At 54.3% G+C, this 21,189-nt stretch overlaps 1 protein-coding gene across 5 annotated transcripts; it reads right to left on the reverse strand.

The window, feature by feature from the left end:
• Positions 1-345: 345 nt before the first annotated feature.
• On the reverse strand, positions 346-17,962 carry SH3GLB2 (SH3 domain containing GRB2 like, endophilin B2). Of its 5 annotated transcripts, XM_039861523.1 has the most exons (11): positions 17,761-17,951; positions 13,367-13,508; positions 12,372-12,500; positions 7,785-7,918; positions 7,436-7,528; positions 5,159-5,224; positions 3,441-3,464; positions 2,897-2,986; positions 2,471-2,571; positions 1,810-2,050; positions 346-1,474 (listed from the first exon to the last, which is right to left on the reverse strand). In XM_039861523.1, exons 1-11 carry the CDS (start codon positions 17,821-17,823, stop codon positions 1,367-1,369), a joined length of 1,191 nt encoding a protein of 396 aa, XP_039717457.1. In that variant the 5' UTR covers positions 17,824-17,951; the 3' UTR covers positions 346-1,366. The 5 variants fall into 5 exon arrangements, with proteins under 5 accessions (XP_039717457.1, XP_039717453.1, XP_039717454.1 ...); XM_039861519.1 differs by lacking the exon at positions 5,159-5,224 and having other exon boundaries at positions 13,307-13,508; positions 17,761-17,956; XM_039861520.1 differs by lacking the exon at positions 5,159-5,224.
• Between the last annotated feature and the right edge of the window lie 3,227 nt (positions 17,963-21,189).

Raw genomic sequence — 21,189 nt, forward strand, 5'->3', positions numbered from 1 at the left:
TGAGCTTATCACTGGGGGTAGCTGCTCCTTCCTATTTATAGCTGTGCCCCCACCTTCTTTCCCCGCTTCAGAAGCCCTGGCAGTGGGGCCCACCAGCCTGTGGCCTCAGTACCTATTTGTGGAGGGCTGGGTCTAAGGGCCTTAATTTAAAATTGTGCTTGTAGCCTAAACCCGCTTAAAGTTTCTAGAATCATCGACTTTCCTGGGCTAAAGTCCTGTGTAGTCACTTGCCAATCAAAGAACCTTGAGGAGGTGACAAATCTTTGTCTGTGACATGAGAATACATGTGAACGTGCTTGGCTCAATGCCGGGCCTACAGGAAACACTGACAGCCATCAATCCCTGGAGCTTAAACCATCACGCGCTTTTATAGTCCATTCTACTCTGCCCAAATTTAGGAAAGTCTTTCTTAGTAATACAGTGTCCACTATGCAGTGTCAGGTACAGGAACTGTGCTCACTCCCATCCGAGCAGCACAGGCCCTGTGGGAGAAGGGGAGTGCTGTGAGCGGTACTTGAAAGAACTTGCTTTTCCCTCTGCCCTAGTGCTTCTGGGAGGAGAGCCAACAGCATTTCTGCGCGTCAGTCTCTGCCTGGAAGTTGGAATGGGGCAAATGTGAAGGCTTCTCTTCCCTTTCCCATCCTCAGGGTCAGCCCCGTGAGGTCCACGACCCCGGACAGGAGCCAGGCAACATGCACGCGAAGGACGGTTTATTACTCGTCACTGGCTAGAGCGCAAGCAGACAGGCAGAGTAAAAAGATCAGTTAAAAAGTGAGTGTGGAGAGGTGCAGGCTGCAGCCACCGTACTTGGCTTGAGCTGTAGGGTGCGAGGGGAGGGTAGCACCGGGGAGAAGCCGCTCCGTGGCCCAGCCCTGCCTCTCCAGCCAGGCTCCCCTCCACTCCAGGTCATTCAGAGGGAACAGCACCCAGTCCCTGGGGCCTGCCACAGACCTGCCTGCCCTTACCCCTTCTCTGGTTTTGGCAACTAAAAGGCAGCTGCTCCCTGGCCAAGGGAGCACCCCAAAGCTCCCTCAGGCCCTCTATGCGGACCACCCTCGGGCTGAGGTGCTGAGTGCAGCGACTGCAGCCAGCCCCTCCCTCCTTAGCAAGAGCTGGGAGGGCTGGAGTGCTCGGGACGCACGCAGGGTTGGGGGCTCCAGAACCAGGTCAGAAGCAGGGCTAGGGGAGGAGCTGGAATCATTTAGCCTCTGGGCCCCTCGCAGCTGATGACCAGGGGCAGGGACAGGAAGGGGTTAGTCTCCCCACCCTGAGCAGCTAGGTCACCAACAGACAAGACAGATGGCAGGGCTGCACCCGTCCTCTCCTGCCCAGGCCAGAACAAGCAGGGGCCTGGGAGGGGGCCTGCTTAGCTGAGCAGTTCCAAGTAGGTGACAGGGACCTTCCCTTTCTTGTTGCCTCTCTCGCCAATGAGCCAGTCGGGGTCCATGCCAGGCAGGCTGTAGACAGTGATGAGCTGGAGAGGAGGGCAGAGAGGGAGGGTCACACCCTGGCCAGGGCAGAACTGGCCCAGGACTGAATGGGGACAGAGCTGTGATCCTGTGACACACGGGCACCTACACCTCCAGAGGTGGGCGTTCACTTCCTCGCCTGCTCTACAGACATGGCAGAGTTGAGGCTGGTCCCTTAGAGCTGGAGCACCCCAAGTTGCCCCGGGTCCTAGCTCCACAGCTAGAGACTCTGAAAGACTTGAAGACTGGTGTAGGGTCTGCGGGCCCAAGGCTCCCAGTCCTGCTTGCCTGGCGTGGTAAGCCAGCCCTTTGCCGCCACCCTAGTAGCACCCAGGCCCACCTCATCAGCCAGCAGGGCCAGCTCACTGCTGTCGGCTGCCTCATAGTCGTAGAGGACCCGGGCCTTGCGGGTTCCGCTGGCGGGTGGAGCCACCTCCTCCAGGCAGAGCGCGGCCTCTCCCGGAGGGGCCAGGCCAGCCACAGAAGGCTCCACAGGCATAGTGGCCGCAGTGGTGGTGGGTGAGGTGCTGCTGAGGGGTGGGGAGGCGGGCTCTGTGGTGCCCACGAAAGTGCCTGGAAATCTGGAGAGGTGTGGAGGGCACATCTCAGTAGCTGTGAGCTACATCCAGTGCCACGTGCCCCCCAGGACACCAGCTGGGCCCACCGCACAGGTAAAGAGACCCCGTTTACTTACAGGGCTCCCTGGGAGCTGGCAGCATGAAAGGAAAAGTGAAGGGGGAAAAGTGAGGCCCTGTCCCTGCCACCCTTCCACCCCACACTTGAGGAGCCGCTCAGAGGCCCCCAAGGCCAACCACCTCACTGTCATCCAGAGAGGGGGGTGATAGCCCAGCAAAGAGGGTTCCAGGCAGAGCCGGTCTCAGTCGGCAGCCCTCTAACCCGCCCGTGTGCAGCGGGGCTTTCTGAGTTTGGGAGAAGGTTCTCGCCCGGGGGAAGGTCGGGCTGCTCATTGGGCCTGGGAGCCAGGGGACCCCAGTGGGCACCTGCCCAGCTGTTTCTGTAAGTCCAGCATGTGGCGGTAGCACTGCGCATAGTAAGTTGTCTGAGATTCGACAAACTCATGGAGGCAGCGAAGGTGGTTCACCTGTGGGGAAGAGGCCCAGTGGTGACCGGACGGGCGTCTCGGGATGAAGCATTCCACCCCCACCCGGTCCTCCGCCACACCCAGGCCCCGCGTTCCAATGGCTTCTGGCCCAGCCTCTTGCTCCCCGGCTGGAGGAGAAAGGTTCCCACCCGTCCAGACTTGCTCTCTCTAGGCTAAATTCCCTGCTTAGGGACCTCGGGCTCCAGCACTGCCCTTCCTCCTGCTTCCCAGGCCCAGGTGCAGTCACGCCTCATTATGGACAAGTTTAGTGGGGACATGAGTGGTGACAGTGGATAAGGAAGGAGGAAGTGGGAAGAGGACTCACGTGAGTGCTACTGATTCCCTCCAGCAGGAGACGGGTCACCTCTGCCTGTCGATCAAACTCTGTCTGGGCCACTCGGAGCTCCTGCTCGGACTGAGAAGGGCGGGGTAGGGGCTGGTGAGTGTGTCAGAGCGTGAGGCCCCCAGCTTCCCTCCCATCAGCCTTTCCCTGCGCCCTGAGGCCCACCCAGAAGTGGCCTCCTCCCCTCCATGGCAGATGTCACTTCCCACCCACCTCAGACTTTGGGCCTGGAGCCCTGACCCCTGGAGGAACAACTATAGCCCTGCCTGGACCCCATGGGCCGGTTCCGAAACAGCGGTCACAGGCACAGACCCTGAGGGCTGGGCTTTCACATTCATTGGTCTGCCTGGTGGAGGGCACACTGTGGAGGTGGTCTCCCCACGAAAGGGAAGTGGGGCATGGACAGCCCCCCCAGAGGCCCTGGCGAGCAGGGAGGGGCAGACCCGGAACTAGAAACACACCTGCCCGGACTCCCACTCCCCACCTGCTTCCAATCCTCTTCCCAAGTCCCCCAGCCCCCACTCACCTTGTCCACCTCATCATTCCAGAGCTGTGGAGACCACAACAGGGCCGGTCAGCGAGGGCGGGAGGGGGGTACCAGTCAGCAGGGGACAAGAGGTGGGGAAGGAAAGCTGTACCCCAGAGCTGGTGCCCTGCCCCAGCTCGAGTCTCTGCCCTCTTCCCACCAAAAGCCTTCTCAACTCCCTCCCCAACCCAACCAGAGGCTGGTGTGACAGGGACACTGGTGACCACAGGCCAGTCCAACATGCCACATGCAGGGGCTAGGGACAGCCAGCTGGAAAGTCCTGCTTGGGTTTCTACATTGTCAGCCCCCAAGCACTGACTGGGGTCGCGAGGGACACTGAGCATCCTCCATCCCACTCTGACACCTGGCTAAGGCTGCTGGGCCAGGAGGCAGAACTGTGTGACCCTGGGCCAGTCACTGAACCTTTCCATCCTTCGGCAGAGAAAGGCAGCCTCATGCCTGGGTCACACTGTTCAATGGCCAAAAACAAAGGGCAGTCTCCACCATCTGGAACGCTGCTCCTGCCACTCAGCCCAGGAAGAGGACAGAAAGTATGAGCCAGTCTAGAGAAAGACCCCTCCTCCTGCCACGACTCAGGAGACCCCCTTTCTCCTGCCCACTGCGGGGGAGCTACCCTAGGACTATAACCTGAAATACGGAGCACAAAACGAGGCCAGCCCTGTGGGCAGAGATGCCCCGCCACATCTATCAGGAAACCATATCATCAGAAGCCACCTCCATGTGTACAGATGTAGGGTGCACAGTAATAAGGGCCTGGTGGCTTAAACTGTGGTGGAAGTCCCCAAGGGAAGATGGCCCAGCCACCAAATGACTGCACGAATACACGCGGCAACATGCTTGTGACAGAGGTGAAGAGGAGCCAGAGGGTCTGTGTGGGAGGACGTCACCCATGGGGGAAATGGCAGGACAGAGAAAAGGCAGGAAAAGGCACAGCAGTGGTTGTGACAGGCATGACGGGAGGAATGTGATCGGCCTGTTTCCCACACTAAACAGTAAATACCAGCTATCTCGATGAAGCTGTAGAATAGACACCGAGACATTCAAAGTCTTCCGCTCCTGCCCCGGTCCCCGCCCACCCCACCCCGCTTCGACTTCTGTCCTCCTCAGGACAGACCCTGTTCCCGATCCTCTGGGCCCGCGCACAAGCTGCCCCTTCCGCCTCGATGCCCTCCCTCCCTCCCTGCTCATCACCGAGGTCCCCTCACGCTCCCATGACACCCAGCAGATGTGCCATAAAGGCAGCTGGATGAACAGCACCATCCTTGTCGCCTGTCTTCAGGGGTCTGTGAACTCGTGGCAGGCCAGGCCCGGGCCTCCCCTCTCCTCAGGGCTGCACAGGGCCTGGCAGGCAGGAATGGTCAGTGGGGGTTGGGAAGCAGGGCCTGTTTTGAGGGACCAGGGTTGTGGTTGGTGCAGGCTGACTCTCAGGTCCACTAGAGATGGGACAGCTGCCGCCCCAAGTGCACTGCACTGTTCAGTGTGGCTGGTCCAGTCTCCACCGTCAGCATTTTACAGGGAGAAGCAAGGCCGGTCACAGGGCACGGAGACAGGGGACAGGCAGGTGGACGGAGCCTTTTGGCACTGGCCTGACTGGGTGAGCAGTGGCCCTGCCTTACCCTGTTTCCTGTTTGCTGTGCCACAGGCCCTTCAGTGTGGGAGGGGCTGGGGAGGCCAGGGCAGGTGGGGTGGGTGGGGGCCATCGCTGAGCGCGCCAATGAGAGAATGTAATTACGAGGTCTAGTCTCCTGAAAGTCAGGCACCGTCTGGCAGGGACAGAGTTCATGGGGGAAGAGGGGGTCACACTGGGCTGGGGCTGGGCTGGGGCCAGGAGGCCACCCCAGAGTCTCCCACAAGGTGATGCCAGGAGCCCTCGGCCCCAGGGACAGGAGGCTACAAACAAATACATTATAGACCCCCTCTATTCCCCCTGCTCCCCACGCCCACCACCTGGAGAGGTGGGTTTAGAGACCCAGAGAACAGAGACGAAGATCAAGTGGGGGGACACGCTGGGGAGGCCAGCAGAGCAGATGCAACACGCAGATAGCCTGCGGCTGCTGTCACACCCTTTGCCTCCGGGCAAGTCACAGCCTGGATCCAGCCCCTGGCCCGGGGGTCATGGCCCACACCTCCCTAGACCCCAGTCTCACTCGGATGTCCCGGTTAGACCCAGTCTTCAAAACAAACACCTCCCCCCACAGCTTTCTCCATTCCCGAATCTCCACACTCATCTCTTGGTCCGGCAGCAAAGACCAGGCCCCTCCCCCACAACGAAGATGGACAGATGGATGCACGGATAGACAGAGTGACAGGCTTTCAACATTTGCAAAAAGCTGACTCACAGGCTCCAATGCCTGGCATCCTCCCCCAATAACAGAGGCTACCCATGGTAGCGGCTCCGCTGGGGAGACCAGCTGCTTGCAAAATGCCCCAAGGACGGGCCCCAGGCCGGCCATGGCACTGCGGGCCCCAGGCCGGATGGGCAAACCAGAAGCAGCACAGCACATGAGACAGGTATACTCACATCTCCCTCACACTGAGCCAAGTTACCCAAAGCAGAACGGAAAGGAACAAAAACAAAGAGTTAGTGAGTCCACAGCGCAGGCGGGAGCAGGCCCCCCAAGCCCCGGCGGGAGGGGACACTAGGTGGACGGGCAGATGGACACACGTGACTCGCCCCCTGGAAGGTGTCCTGCTACGTGCGTGTGCGTGTGTCTAGAAGGGTAGGGATGAGGAAGCGAATTGCTGGGCGTGAGTCCTCTGGGAATCTGTACCTGGGCTGCCCAGGTCCCAGCTCCGGGGAGGGCGTCCCGGCCTAACCCCAAGGCCTGAGGTTGTCCAGGTCAACCAATCCAGTGACTAAGAAAAGGCTGCCTGGCCTGGATGATGGAGGAAAAAGCTTGTTCTGGCCAAGACATTCCAGTGAGGTTGTCCAGCTCTGAGTGACAGGAAGATCATCCTGTCCAGGTGACTTATAAAGGTCCTAGCCAACCCAAACAAGACTCCAGTGGCTGAGCCCGCCTCCAATCTGGACCCCACACACCTAGATGAGACGATTAGTTCAAGATACAGAACATCTGTATCTGTATCTACCCAGAGGCTGTGTAGGCCCAACTCCACAGCCCCACGCGGCCACACTGTGAGAGGGGACACACGGAGGAGGTTGGGGGCCAGAACGCTCACGAGCAGCTGAGAGCCTGGGCTGCACCTGGCCTTCCTTGGCTGAGCATCTGGGCAGGCACAGGTTTCCCTGGCATGCTCGAGACCTGGGGACTCCCTCCTCAGGGTGTGGCCTTAGGGTCCCTACACACCCAAGCAGCCTGGCATGCCAGGAGTGTGCTCACTCTTGGGCCCAGCTCTCCCAACCCTGGCCTAGCCCTGGGCAAACTGTCCCACTCTGCGTCCCACTGGCCCGTCCTGGCTGAACAGGCCTCAGTGAGCTGAGTGAAGGGGCTGCCGAGACAGCCCCGGCCTGACCTAGTCTCATGGGGCCACCTGGAAGGGCCCCACAGACATGCTCCAGAGCAAGCATGCAGTCCTGCTCTCGGGTTGTCCACACTGTCACAGGGGGACCTGAGCAAGAGTGCCCTGGGACCAGCGCTGGAGCAGCGGCTGTGGCAGTTAGTAAGGGCGAGCCATGCCCAGGCAGAGCATTGGGGGGCAGGGGGTGGCGGGAGCATGCGAGACTCTAACTGCGTCCGTCTGGGGAGGCTGCAGGGTGCCCTGAGCCCAGGTTGGGGCACTGCTGGTCAGCCCACCCCGTAAGTGCCCCGGGACCCAGAGCTCTGGGTGGCCAGGGTCCCTTGGGGGTGATGGCAAAGAGGTGTGACCTGAAGTGGCCAGCTTGGACCAGTGCCCCCAGCCAGGCCTCTCCAGGCAGGGAAAGAGGAGAGCAGTCATGCCAAACACCAGGTCCTTTCACCGCCACCCCTGACTCTAACCAGAGCCGGCGGTGGGAGGTCAGCGGGGACACCTACCGTGGCTTTGGCTTCCGCGGCCTTGGCCTTCTTCAGCCGGGCTTTGCAGGCATCCAGGTCTAGACGCCGGTTTTGGAGGAGCCGCCTCTCCTTCTGCAGGTGGGGAAGAGGGAATAGTGAGACCCTGGGCCGTGGCAGGACTGGCCTATGGGGCCATCTGGTCAAGACAGGGGAAACTGAGGCCCAGACCAGGAAGGTTATCCACTCCAGGTCGCTCAGTCCACAAGAGCCACGTCTGGGGAAGCCCCAGGTGTGCTCGGTGCCCAGCGTGGGAGGAGAGCTTTGCTCGCGGCGCCGAGGAGAGGGCTGCCCTGGTCACGGGGAAGCAGAGTGGTCCCAGGTCCCTCACCGAGATGGTCTTCCAGTCCCCTTCCAGGAAGTTGCGCAGGGGCGTGAGGAAGTTGATGGAGGCCGTGTGGATGAAATCCCGCTCTGCGGCTCCCAGGCGCTTCTCAGCCTCTGCCACTTTGATCAGGGTCTTCCCTGAGAAAACAGAATTGGAGGTGAGGAGGGTCAGGCTGAGGCCACTCAGAGCCCAGGAATGAGCGAGTGCTGAAGAAGCAGGAGCAAGGATGCTGAGGGCAGCACGGCCGGCCTGGGAAACATGGACGCAATCTACGTACCCATCGGCTGGGGGCTGACAAATAAATAGTGGGCCATTCAAAACATGGAACATTGCACTGCCATTAAAAAGACTGGGAGGGAGTGGGAGTTTGGAATGATAGAGAAAGGAACACAACCGATCCTCGCCCAAAGAGCATTAATAAAACTAAACAGTTGTCGAAAACAACTCTTTCTGGACTCTGGAAAAGGATGAAAGGCAAGCAAGTGATTGAGAAGCATTTATTCTAGAACTACCAGACTCTGGGAAGGACAATGGGAGCCTGTGGCTTTTTGGCTCCCACCTCCTCCAGCTCCGTGATGCTACAGCTCTACCAGGCAGGGGCAAGCCCTGAGACTGGTAATCCTGCTGCTGGAGGGGGCTCACTTGATTTGGGCTGGAGCGCCATTGAAAAACACACAGATGCTACCGAAAACAACAGTGATCTCAATGGCAAATAATCAGGAAAGGCCAACACCACAGCTAACTTGAAGCTGGAATGCTGGTTGGAACAGGCAACAGACCTGGCAGAAATTTCACAGGAGATCTGGGAAACGAGATAGTCATAGTGGGCCTTGATAAATTTCTAGATACCTCCAGTGGACTGGAAGGCTATGCGTGCGTGTAGCACGCTCAGGAGAGACTGGAGAACCACAGCTGTCTACTCATCTAGGCTGAGCAGGACACTTTGCACACTCTCAAAGTGAATGCTGGGCAGACATGTAGACTGCTTTGCACGTGTTCCCCAGCCAGCTCACGATTGCATCAGTAAACCCTTAATGGTGCAATATTAAGCACGACCTCTGACCAGTCGCTGGCTGACTACTAACACATGCTGCCCGAGGAGCAACCCCTATGAAGCTAGGCTTAAAAATAAAAAGAATGATTTAAAAAAAAAAAACAAAGGCACAGGAATCAGTAGCTGCACAGTGCAGGGGACACAGACTAAACAACGAGCTAAAGCAAGTCTGTAAACAAACAGCAACAGCAACCCACAGGAGGATCTAAATTCAGAGCTGCTACTTTATATAAAATGTCCGGATTCAACAAAATATTATGAAACACGCAAAGAAGTAGCTAAGTATGGTCAATACACAGGGAAAAAAGTAATCAATAGAAACTGCCTCAAAGGAGGCCTAGATGTTAGGCTTAACAAAGACTTCTGAGCAGCTACTACAAATATGTTACTAAAAAAACTAACAGAATTGAAACTAATTTAAATAAATAAATTAAAAATTTTTTAAAAAGCTAACAGAAATCACATTTAACGAATTACAGGCAAATACGTCAAATGACTCATCAAATAAAGAATATCGATAAAGAGATAAAAAATTATAAAAGAAATGGAATTCTGGAGTTGAAAAGCACAATGACTGATATGGCAAATGCGGGGGAGGGCTCCACAGGCTGAGCTGGCAGAAGAAAAAAATCAGCAACTTTGAAGAAAGATCAATAGAGATGATGTCATCTGAAGAACAGGAAGAAAAATGACAGCCTCGGAGACCTAGGAGAACACCATCAAGCAAACCAACACATGAGTGAGTAACATGAGTCCCTGGAGGAGAGGAAGGGACAGAAAAAAATATTTGAAGAAATGATAGCCAAAAATGCACTGAATGTGATGAAAAACATGAGTCTCCATATCTAAGAAATTCAACAAACCAAAAATAGGATAAACAGAGAGATCCACCGCTAAGACATCTTAGCCAAACCGTTGAAAGACTGAGACAAAAAGTCTCAAAAGCAGCAAGAGGAAAGTGACCCATCACATACAAGGACCAGATTAACCAAAGACTTCTCATTAGAAACAGTGAGGTCAGACAGCAGTGAGATGATACAGTCCAAGTGACGAAAGGAAAAAATCCTCACCCAAGAATTCTACATACGGCAAAACCGTCCTCCTAAAAGTGAACACTATTAAAATAAAGACAACTCCCAGATAAACAAAGACGGGAAGAATTCATGGCCAGAAGACTTGCCATGAAAGAAACACTTCAGGTTCAAAGGAAATGACACCAGATGGGAACTTGAATCCACATAAATAAACGGCACCAGTAAAGGTGATTATAAAGGCGATCATGAAAGGCAATATAATTTTTTTCACTTTTCTTAACTGACTTAAAAGACAACTGCATAAAACAATCATTATAAAATTGTATTTTGGGGCTTACAAGACCTAAAGGTGTAATACGCTTGACGACGAGATGGGACAGGGAATGCAGCAAAGTTTCCATATTTTACTCGAGCGACGTCAGTATTACTCTGAAGTAGACTGGGGTAAGTCAAAATGCATATTGTAATTCATGTTGTAAAACCACTAATCAATTTTTTTTAAGTAAAAAAAGCAACAAAAATTAAAATGTTTCATTAGAAAACATCTATTTAACACAGAAGAAGGCAGTAAAGGAGGAACAGATGAACACAAAGGACTTGAGACGTAGAGAAAAACGGTAACAAAATGGTATATGTAAATCCGACCACGCCAGCACTTACATCGAAGGTAAAAGGATTAAACAGGCCAATCGGAAGGCGAAGACTGTCAAACTGGGTATTTTCTTAAAAATCCAAATAGAGGCTGTCTATAAGAGACACGCTTTGGACTTAAAGACATAAATAGTCCAAAAGTAGGAGGACGGCAAAAGGTATACCGTGCAAATAGCAACCATAAGAGAACAGGAGTGGCTGTACTACTATCAGATAAAACAGACTTTAGACAAAAATAAAGTTACTAGAGACAAATAGCAGTGCCTTACAATAAGAGTCAATTCGGCAGAAAGACATACAATTATACACATACAGGCCTAACAACACAGCTCCAAGACATATGAAGCAAACACTGACAGACTGAAGACGGAAGGAGACAGACAGCTCAACAGAAATAGACTTCGGTATTCTCGACGACAGGTAGGACAAGACAAAATCAGCAAGGAGACAGAAGATCTGAACACTATTGACCAATGTGGCTCAGCTGACATCTCTACAACACTCTACCCGAAACATAATATATAACCTTCTCAAGCGAGCGTGGAACATTCTCCAGGAGAGACCGTATACGAGGCCATCAACAAGTTTTAATAAATGTAAAAGGACTAAAATCATGCAAAGTGTGTTCTCTGATCTAAGTGAAATTAATTTAGAAATCGACGACAGGAGGAAACTTGAAAAATCTACAAACATCTAGAAATCAAACACCATCCCGTTGGTGGGAATATAAAACCACGCAGGCACTTCCTTTGGAAGAGTTTGGTAATTTCTTAAAAAGTTCAACGTAAATTTACCACATGACACAGCAATTCCACTTTCTAGGTGTATACCCAGGAGAGGTGAAAAAAATACGTATTCACAAAGGTCCCTGTGCAAATGTTTACAGAAAAACCCAAAATGTCAAACGGTGTCAAACGGCGAGCAGATCAAATCCATACAATAATATACTATTCAGCAATAAAAAAGAAATCCTTAAACACGCTACCATAGGGACGAACCTCAAAGACATGACGTGAGTAGAGAGAAGCCAAATGCAAAATAACCATATACTCTATGATTCCATTTCTATGAACTATTCAGACCAGGGAGGCCCGTAGCGCCACAAAGCACGTCAGTGGTTGGCTGGGGTGGCAGTGGAGACCGACCGTAAGTAAACACAAGGGATTTTTTTGCAGGTCATGGGATGTTCTTTAAATTGGATTGAGGGGGTGTGTGCACAACTCTAAACGTACCGAAAATCATTGCATTACACAATTAAAACAGGCGCATTTTTATGGTATATAAACTATACCTCGATAAAACTTTATAAAACTAAAGATTAAAAAAATAAAATTAAATAAAAATAAAGACTGAACAAAGTAGTCACAGGGATAATAAGTGCAGCTTAGGGAATATAGTCAATAATATTGTAATAACTATGTATAGGGCCAGGTCGGGGGATCGCTTTGTAAATTCTATAAATGTCTAACCACTAGGATATACACCTGAAACTAATACAAAATAATATTGAACGTCTACTCTAATTGGAAAATAAAGATTATAAAAATAAATCAAGACTGAGGTGGCTCTATAAAGTGCTACTGTGAAGACATCTATAATGCGACGCCGAGGTTAAAAATCAAGTTCCAGAACGCACACTACGATCCCATTACACAAGGCACACAAACCAAAACTGGTTAAGAGACCTCCATTTTTTACTCTATTTTCCTTGCTACTGTTTGAGATTTTTACAATTAGCATGAATTCAGGTATTATATGGGTAATGACAAAGACAAAGTAAGGAAGGAGCGGGCAGGGAGGAAAATGAGGGCCGGAGACCACGAGCCCCGCGGGCTGCAGGGCCTGGCTCACCGTAGGGAGTGGTGGGCCCCAGCTCGCCGGCCGCCTCTGTCATGTACTGTGCCAGCAGCTCCCCATTGGTGACCCGAGAGGGCACCTTCCTGTCCAGCTTCTCGTACAGGAACTCCTCCACTCGGGCACCTGTGGGTGACAGAAACCAAGTTATAGGGCTCTTCCGTCCAACCCAACGATGAAAGCCATAGTGACAGAAACAGACCCAAAAGAGATAGTGACAGATACATAGAAACGAATGATAATGACAGCGCAACACACCAGGACACATTGTATCAAAGTTATCAGAAATCAACGACAAAGAAACAGACCCAGACCAGAGCCTGCCCAGCCTCGTGACTTCCAGAGTGTTCTCTTGCTGATGCCCACTTCAGTCCTATGAGACTGGCCCTCGACCCTGTGGCACCCCTCACTCTAGAGGGGAGGTGGCCATGGCTCAGAGACATGAAAGGCCTGCCCCAGGCCCCTCACCTGGGGGTGACGGGCCCAAGGTCAAGGCCCCCCTCGCTTCTCCCACATTACAGTATAGATTTATGGAACGAAACACACATATGAACTGTGCCCTAACCCTGCACACAGCCAACTTACAGCAGAGCAGCATCTCTACCCCGAGGCCCCCTCTGACCCTCTGTGTCCACGGGCTCTCCTGCGGTTTGCTCCTGCTTGCTCCGTGCTCCGGGGTGACTCTGGACAAGCCCCTCCCCCATCTCTGGGCCTTGCGTTCCAAGGCCCCAGCTGGTGTTTCTCCTGCCTCTTCTCCCAAGTGTGTTCCCCTTTCCAGGCACTTCCTCCACTCCTCCGTGCCAAGCTTAGCGTTTCTGTCGCTCCACAGAGCCCACCTGGCACCGAGTCCGCTGTTTTCTTTGACTGGGACCCCCCGCAGCAGCCTCAGCCCCCAAAGTCTAACCGGCATCTCAGCCAACACCCAGTCCCACCTGCTAGCCTCCGCCACCAGCTTCCTGCCCTCGCCCCAGGACCAGTACCAGTCCACTCACTGGGGTTGGGCTGCAGAAGCACCTCCGTCTGCCTCAGGATTTTCTCCGTCCAGTTCTTGGTGCTGTCCGCCCGGGCCAGAAGGTTCTCAAAGTGGGCATCAAGCTCGGTCTTCTCGGCCTGGCCAAATTTCTCCTCTGTGAACTGTGTGGGCAGGGCTCAGAAGGAGGAAGGGAGGACTGCCCCTGCCCCCGTCCCCTCCCCTCTAGCCGGAACCCAGGTCCCAAGCTCAGGAAACTTCCTCCGTCCGCATCTGCTCTGCAACCTTGATCAAGTTACGACCCCATCCTGGGCCTCGGCTTGCCCCGCTGTGAAATGAGGTGGTCAGACCAGAGTTTGGGGGTCATGGCTTCTTTTGGAAATCCAATGAAAGCTACAGATCTCTTCCCTCCGAAAAAAGCTCATTTGTACAAAACCTGGCCTACTACTACTTAGAGGGGTAAGGGACCCTTGGGAACCCATTGCAAAGGGTCCTCCAAGCCTGACTCTGTAGGAAAGAATTTGGCAGTAAGCGCTTACGGAACAAACAGGGCACAAAGCAGGTTTTGGGGTTACCAAGAGGCTTAGTGGAGGGCTGGGAGCCCCTGGGGAGGGGGCCGGGGGGAGAATGGTTCTAGACTCGGAAGGACCTGATTTAAGTCTCAATTCTGCTATTGATGAGCTGTGTGACCTTAGGAAGTGGTTTTGCCTCTCCAAGCACCAGTTTCTTGAGCTGAAAAACGAGGATGGGTCACAGCACGCCTTTCATAGGTTGTGAGGACGAAATGAGAAGACCTGAGGCCGGGGTCTGGCAGGCAGTCGGCCGGTGCTCGACGGTGCTACTTGTTAAGAGCTGATGGGCGGAGACAGCTGGGAAGGAAAGACTGTGTGGGACGAAGACTGCACGGCCTCCCGCCGCCTGGTGTGATGGATGGGGAACAGTGCCAGCCTATCAGAGCCAACTCCAAGCACACCCAAGGCCCAGAAAGCTCAGCAGCCCCACCCCAAGGCCAAGCAGGGACCAGAATGTCACAAAGGTCCCCCATTAGAGCTGGCAGAAGCCACATGGGCCACCTATGAACAATCGGAAACCAGCCCAAGTCCTGGCCCCTCTGATCTAGAAGGGCCCTTGAATGAATGTCCCCATAGGGCCACCAAGGCCTTCTCCAGCCAGAGGAAAGAGTCTGCTCAAGGTCACAGCCAAACAGCAGAAGGGGAAACACTGCAGGAAGATCGGTAATAACAACAGATATTGTTGACAGTCTTGGTGGCCCGACTCTACGCCAAGAGCTTTACTAATGACCCCTCTGTAACTTCGACAGCCCTCCGAGGCCAGTCAGGTCAAGTTTCCCATTTCACAGACGATGCCACTGAGGCTGAGAAAGGGCAGACTGTGCTGGAGTCGGGGTCATCGCGGGCTAGGGGTCTGGAGGCCCTTCCCAGACTATGTGGCAGTGACGAATTATCCAGAGACCAAGGCCGACCCCAGCAGCAGAGAGCAGGAGGCAGCCACCGATAGTCCTGCATCTCGTCAGGCTGCCTGGCAGCCATCAATTATGCAACAGGGCTTGGGTATCTCTCTGCAGGGCTGGGCGGCCGGGGCTATAGCCTGCGGCTCTCCACCTGGGACCAGCTGCTCAGGCCTCCCCGCCTCTCTCCATTCCTCATCTCCCCCACCTTCCCCAAACCGAGGCCTCCCAGAGCCAGGCCCCAACCAGGACTCACCTCACCCAGCCCTCTGAGCCGGTGGCCTCGGCCCCATTTTCCAGATGAGGAAACCAAGGTGCAGGGAGGCAGCCACCTCTCTGGCCCTCAGTTTCCCACCTGGAGAATGGGGATAGCAGAATCTATCTGATGGGATATTTGGAAGGTGCTTGGCATACAGTATGGGTCTGATGAATGTTAGCTGGTGTTATCATCATCATCTCAGTAACAGGCTTCCCTCAGGACCCTCCTTGGCTCTCAGGAGCTACCTAGAGACTTCCTTACCACAATGGTACCAGTAACCCCGGTTTAGGTGACATGTACCTCAGCATCTCCCTGCCTTATCAGGGTTAAGGGTGGCCCTCTGTCACTCACGCTCCATGTCCACCCATGTCCAAAGTCCTACCAGGTTTTCTCAACCTCTTGGGCATCCATCCCATGTCCACTGTTGTCTGCCTGGCTCGGATGATGACGATGCCACCGCCTCCCTGGATTTTATTGTTATTACTTCTATTGCTCCTCGTACTGTTACTGCAATTCCTACTGATAGTATTAGTACTATCGCTTCTACTGCCCACCCCCACCCCCACTGGCATGGTACCCAGAAACGCCTGTTTTCCTGCCTCAGTGCCCTTAGCTGAGCTGTTCCCACCACCTGGACCAACTTCACAAACCCCCCTGACTTTCAAGGCACAGTTCAGGGACTAGGAAGCCATCTCAGCATCGCCCATGCAAAAGGGGTCCAGAGTCCAGATTCTTCCCCCAGTCCCCGGGTCTGGTTCTCTACCAGATGGGAGTGGGGCGAGGCTCTGAAAGGTGCCCCTGGTACACGGGAGGGGCTGAGCGCTTACCCAGCATGCCCCGGGTCCTACACAGAGGAGCTGCCCACACACTGATACTACAACACCCCCTCCTATCCCTCCTGGCTGACTCCTATCCCAGGGCAGACTGGCCTGGGTGGGTCCCCTGAGTGTCCTGTCCTGCTCAGTTCACATTTCAGGCCCCTCTCTCCTCTGGCCTGCCACCCTGCCCCATCCCTGCCAAGGGGAAGGGCCCGGAGCTTCAGAGGCTGATGCCTGCAGTCCGAGGCTGCTCCCTGCAAGATGGCAGCAGCAGGGGGTGGGCGTGCAGAGCCAGAGAAAGCCTCTATTTATAAAGCTCCCAGCTCCCTCCTCCACCCTGGAGGCTGGGGCCTGGGTGCTGGCTCCCACTCCAGTATGACTGACCAGTGGGCTTGGCCCCACCAGGCGAAGCGAGGCCATAGGGCTCAAGTCTCTCCACACCGGGGCCCTGCAAGCCCTGGCCAGGTCAGGTGCCAGGGCCCCACAGTCGCAGAAAACCAGATCAGGTTCTTCCCAGATGTTCCAGATAACACGGCAGCCATATCAACACTGGAAGGAGTTCCCACCTACCAGACGGACTGGGGCTGTCTGTCCCAGGGGCTCTGGGGCCTGGCATCCCATGGGGCTTGGAACGAACACCAAGCAGCAAATCCTCAACGAGACATTGGGCTTTCTAGTAAACACAGCCACACAGGCTTCCAAGAGAAGGGCTGGGGCCGGGCTTCTCCAGAGATCCAACAGCAGGGCAAGGACAAACACAGAAGCCAGATGCCCTGGGTCTGTAAGACACCCTGAAGGACAGACGGGTGTTACACCTGATTGACAGAAGGGGACATGGAGGCTCCCAGAGAAGTGACTTGCCCAAGGTCACATGCTGCACGAGCGCAGTACCAACCATGTTAACACCAATAGTGAGCTTGCCTTAGTGAGCACACACAAGCAGAGCCTCACAGCCATCCTGGGACGGAGGGAATTGCTAAGCCCATTTTCCAGACTGAGAAACTGAGGCCCAGAGAGGCTGAAGCCCCTTTCCCAGGGTCACAAGAGGGAGCATCCACATCCATAGCTGACTCTAGGTGTTCACCTTTACAATCAGCTGCCTAGGTTTCTCTCTCCGCCCCCAAGTGGATAGGACTTGTTCCAATCCCCGCATCACTGGCCTGGGCAACTTCCCAAGGAGGGCACCCAGCCAGACCCCAGCCTTCTCCCCATCCCCCAGGCCTGGGGAAATATGAGGAAACAGGCCTCCCAGGGAGCAGAAAGGAAATAACCCCAGCCCTCCTGGCGTCCGGACTGACTATCCAAGCGTGTAAAAGGGACCTGTGGGAATCATGCTGATGCAATGGGCATCAGCCCATTGCACAGGTGCGGTGACTGAGGCTCAGAGAAGGGGTCGTGGCGCATGAATGAGTCCTTGGGCCGGGACTCAGGCCTGCAAGGGCCTGCCGGGAGCCAGAGTCACTGCTGGGCAAGGGCAGGGAGGCCGGCACCGCTTGGCGCCCTCTCCCCTCCTCAGCAGAGTCCCTATCGGGGCCCTGGGCGGTTGCCAGAGCAGCGGGGTAACCCTGCCGGTCGAAATGCTGGGCACTGATACTTCCGTAGGCAGCAGGGCCGAGGCCCGGCTCAGTCCCCATCCCCCGGCCACACTGAGGGTGCGGCCAGTGGCCCGCCGCCAGGGGCCTTTCTCTCTCCTGGGCAGCGCAGAAGTCGGGGATGTGCGAGGCTAAGGTGTCCGCGAAGCGGGGAAAGGGGCGGCAGCCTGGAGGGGCTTCTCCTGCGCTCCCTAGACTCTGCTGCAGGGGTGCTGCTGGCCCACCCCACATCCGGGCCCCGGGAACCCGCCGCGCCGGGCCCAGGGCGCACGGCCTCACCTGCACCGCCCGGGTAAAGAAGATGCCCGCGTCCGACGCCAGCTTTTTCATGTTGAAGTCCATGGCGCGCCGCAAGGCCGGCCGCGAGCAGCTCCAGCGTAACCCGGCGCCTCCCGCTCGCCGCCGCCGCCGCGGGCCCGCACCCCGCCCACCTGCTGCGGGTGCGCCCAGCCTCAGCGCGCCCTCCGGCCCGCCGCCACCGCCGCCGCTGAGCTAGCCCGAGCGCGCAGGGCGGGGCGCGGGGGGCGGGGCGCGGGGGGCGGAGCCTCCGGGCCGGGGCGGGCCGGGGCGGGGAGGAGCGAGCCCGGGCGAGGACGGGCGGGGCAGCGCTGAGCGGCCGCGGCGGGGCGCGGAGGGGAGCGGCAGAGCTGAGCGCGCCGGCTCGCTGCTGCTCGCTGCTGCCCCCTGCAGGCTCCGCCCGCCTCCTGCCTGGCCTCTTGGCCCCTGGCCCGTTCGTGCCTATTTATCTTTCTTTGTCCTTTCACACCCCCGTGGTCGGCTAGGCCCTCTGTCTCACTGCTTCTTGGCCTTTTTGGCCCTGTGTCTGTCTGCACCACCCACCGCCACCACCTTGACCACTCCGGCACCACTACTCTTCTGCCCCTGACCTTGGTGACACTAAGGACAATTGAGCGGGGACAGGCTTGCTAAGGACTCTCATTCTTCTAAGGCTGGGGCACTGGGGAATGGCTGTTTGTCCCCCTGGAAGCCCTGCGAGTTCCCAGAGTTGAGGGAGGGTGTGCAGAGGGGTGACAGGGAGGAAGGGACCGGAGGAAGGAAGGCTTTGGTTCTGCCCAGGTGGAGGCCCCTGCTACCCTCAGAGAACAGCCATGTGCAGATGTAACCACACGGGTACTTTATTTCTTTAAGATAGATTTTTCTCTGATTCAAGCAGGTTTTGCCTAGTATAATAGCATTGTGATTCACTTGTTTTTCCCGCCTTTATCCTGCCACCTTTGTTTGCCTATTCCCTTAATCATTAAGCCTTACTTAACCTTTTAAGAATAATGCCTCAGATCTATCGATCATGAGAACAATAAGTTTCCCTTAAATTAAGGATTGCGCATTGGCTTCAGGTGTTTTTCAGGCCCAGCTCCATGAGGCGGAATGGGTCCAAAGGGATGACTCCATGGCTGATTCCAGAACTGGACATGATGGTCAATTACCCCAGCCCTGTCCAGTCAGTAGCACCCACTGCTACCCCAACTACCTTAGTTTCCATGACTAAGGATTTTCCCTCTATGAGATCTATCCCCTCGAGACACCTGAGGGAGCCAGGTCTTTGAGTGGTAGCTCACCTGTGTCTCCAGGACTTGCAACTCTCTACAATAAACCTTTACTTTCTTTGCTGCAAAACCTGTACGTATCCTATTAGACTTAGACTCACGCAGACAGGCAGACCCCTTTGCTCTAGTAACACAGACCTTGATGCCAGCTTCTCACATCCCCAGACAGGCAAGGGGATGGCATGCACATACACTCTACCTCCCATGGGGCTTGGAAGGAAGCTTGTTACCTGTCTCCACCGTCCTTGCTTTCGACCTCTAGGCTTCATCTTTTAACCTAGTGGGGAGCTCTGTTCCTGAGCTGGTACCCTCTCCTCCCTGGCTCTGTCCCTTAGATACCTGACTTTATCTCCCTACACTTACCCCAGTTCCCCATCATCTACCCTAGCCTGTCTGTGTAAGGTGAACCTCAAGTCACCTGGGGTTTTGGTCCTACTCCCAGCCCTGGTTCTTTCAGTGCAGGTGGGGCCCAGACAGGTGTTTTGAAGAGCCTCCAGGTGATTTAAATGTGCACTCCAGGTTTAGAACCACTGGTCTGAATTATTATGTATATAGAGCTATCATTTCATGTCAGTCACAAACCTGCAGTTCATCTTTTCTTTGTATTTCTTTGTGTATTTCTATGTGTTCACTATGTGTTTCTATTCGTCTGTATTGATCATTGACTCATTTACCAGTGTCTATAGGTAGCTGACTATATTATTCATTTAGCCAGCGTCCAGCCATATTATCTTTCAACAGGCCTATATCAATATAGTTACACATTCGCTTACTTAATGAGTCACATTGAACACTGTTAAAGAAAAAAGTAAGTATTCATGATGCTCGTTAAAGACGGTAAAGAAGTAATAATAAGAAATAAAGAAGACTTTATTCGAGAGAGACGAGTGCAGTGGGGTTTTGCAGTAGGAGAGAGATCAGGTCCAACCCCAAATACAATAAGGACAGTGGAGATTTATAGCCAAGGAGCAGGGTCGGGCAGTGGATGGAAAATGACTAAGAGGAAACATCAAGCCTAGCAGGATTCTTGCTGAAGGCAGGCTGGAATGATAATCTATGGAGTATGTCCGAGGATGATCAGATACCAAGAGTAAGGGATTTTTGCTAAACTGACTCAGCAGGATTCTTGCTAAAACTGGACTCTATAAGGATGGAGATGGAAGCCCAAGATCACGTCTAGTTGAGCAGTGGGCCCAGAGGAACTGACCCAAGTTTGGTCAAAGAAAAGTCTTTGTCAGCACCTATTATGTGCCAAGCACTGTTCTAGGCACAAGGCATGCAGCAGTGAACGAATCAAGGCCTCTCTCCTCTTGGGCAAATATATATAACACGTCAGGTAACAAGTCCTAGGAAGAAAAACCGAGCAGAGTAGAGCAAGAGAGTGGGTAGTAGTTATTGCTGATCTTATAGCTGTCCCAGTCTAAATGTTTCACTTATTTATCAGCTTTACACGGGACGGATTTTCTAATAGCAATGGCCAAAATGTCCTAAGCCCATACCAGGCCCAGCACTGAGAACTTTTAAGTGAATAATCAATTAAGATCCTCATAACAGCTCAGAAACAATCATCCTCCTCATTTTAGGGGCCAGGAAGCTGAGATTTAGAGACATTAAAGGTCACAGAGGAGGAAGTGGAGGATTTAGCCCAGAACCCAGGCAGTCCAGTGGTGGAGCCTGCTCTCCTTTGCTCTGGATCCTTCTTCCTTGGCTCACTGGCTGCCACTCTCTCCTCTCTCTGCCACCTTGAGTCAAAGCTGCCAGGTTCTTTCTTGCCTCTAGGTCACAGCCCATGGTGCTCCTGCAACTCCTTCCTCTCCTTTCCTCTCTGTCCAGTTAATTTCTGCTCATTCTTCAGGTCTTCGTTTGGATGTCGCTTTCTTTGGGGAGTCTCTCACCTCCCCATGTGAGCCCAAGTGTCCTCTTGGGATTCCCACATTCCTGAGTTTCCTCCAGCAGAGCAATATCACACCAGATTGTATTTAAATATCTTAATTACACGTATCTTGTCCACCACTATGCTCCCATGTCCGGCCAAAAGGCTGGCACACAGAAATATTAGTTGTCGCATGAATGAAAGAATGTGACCTTACTGACACGTATATTTTAAAAACTTAGATGTGCCCAGCTCTTCGCAGTTATAAAA

This window comes from Pteropus medius, unplaced genomic scaffold, assembly GCF_902729225.1.
Source record: "Pteropus medius unplaced genomic scaffold, Ma_sr-lr_union100, whole genome shotgun sequence".
NCBI classification, from domain to species: Eukaryota; Metazoa; Chordata; class Mammalia; order Chiroptera; family Pteropodidae; genus Pteropus; species Pteropus medius.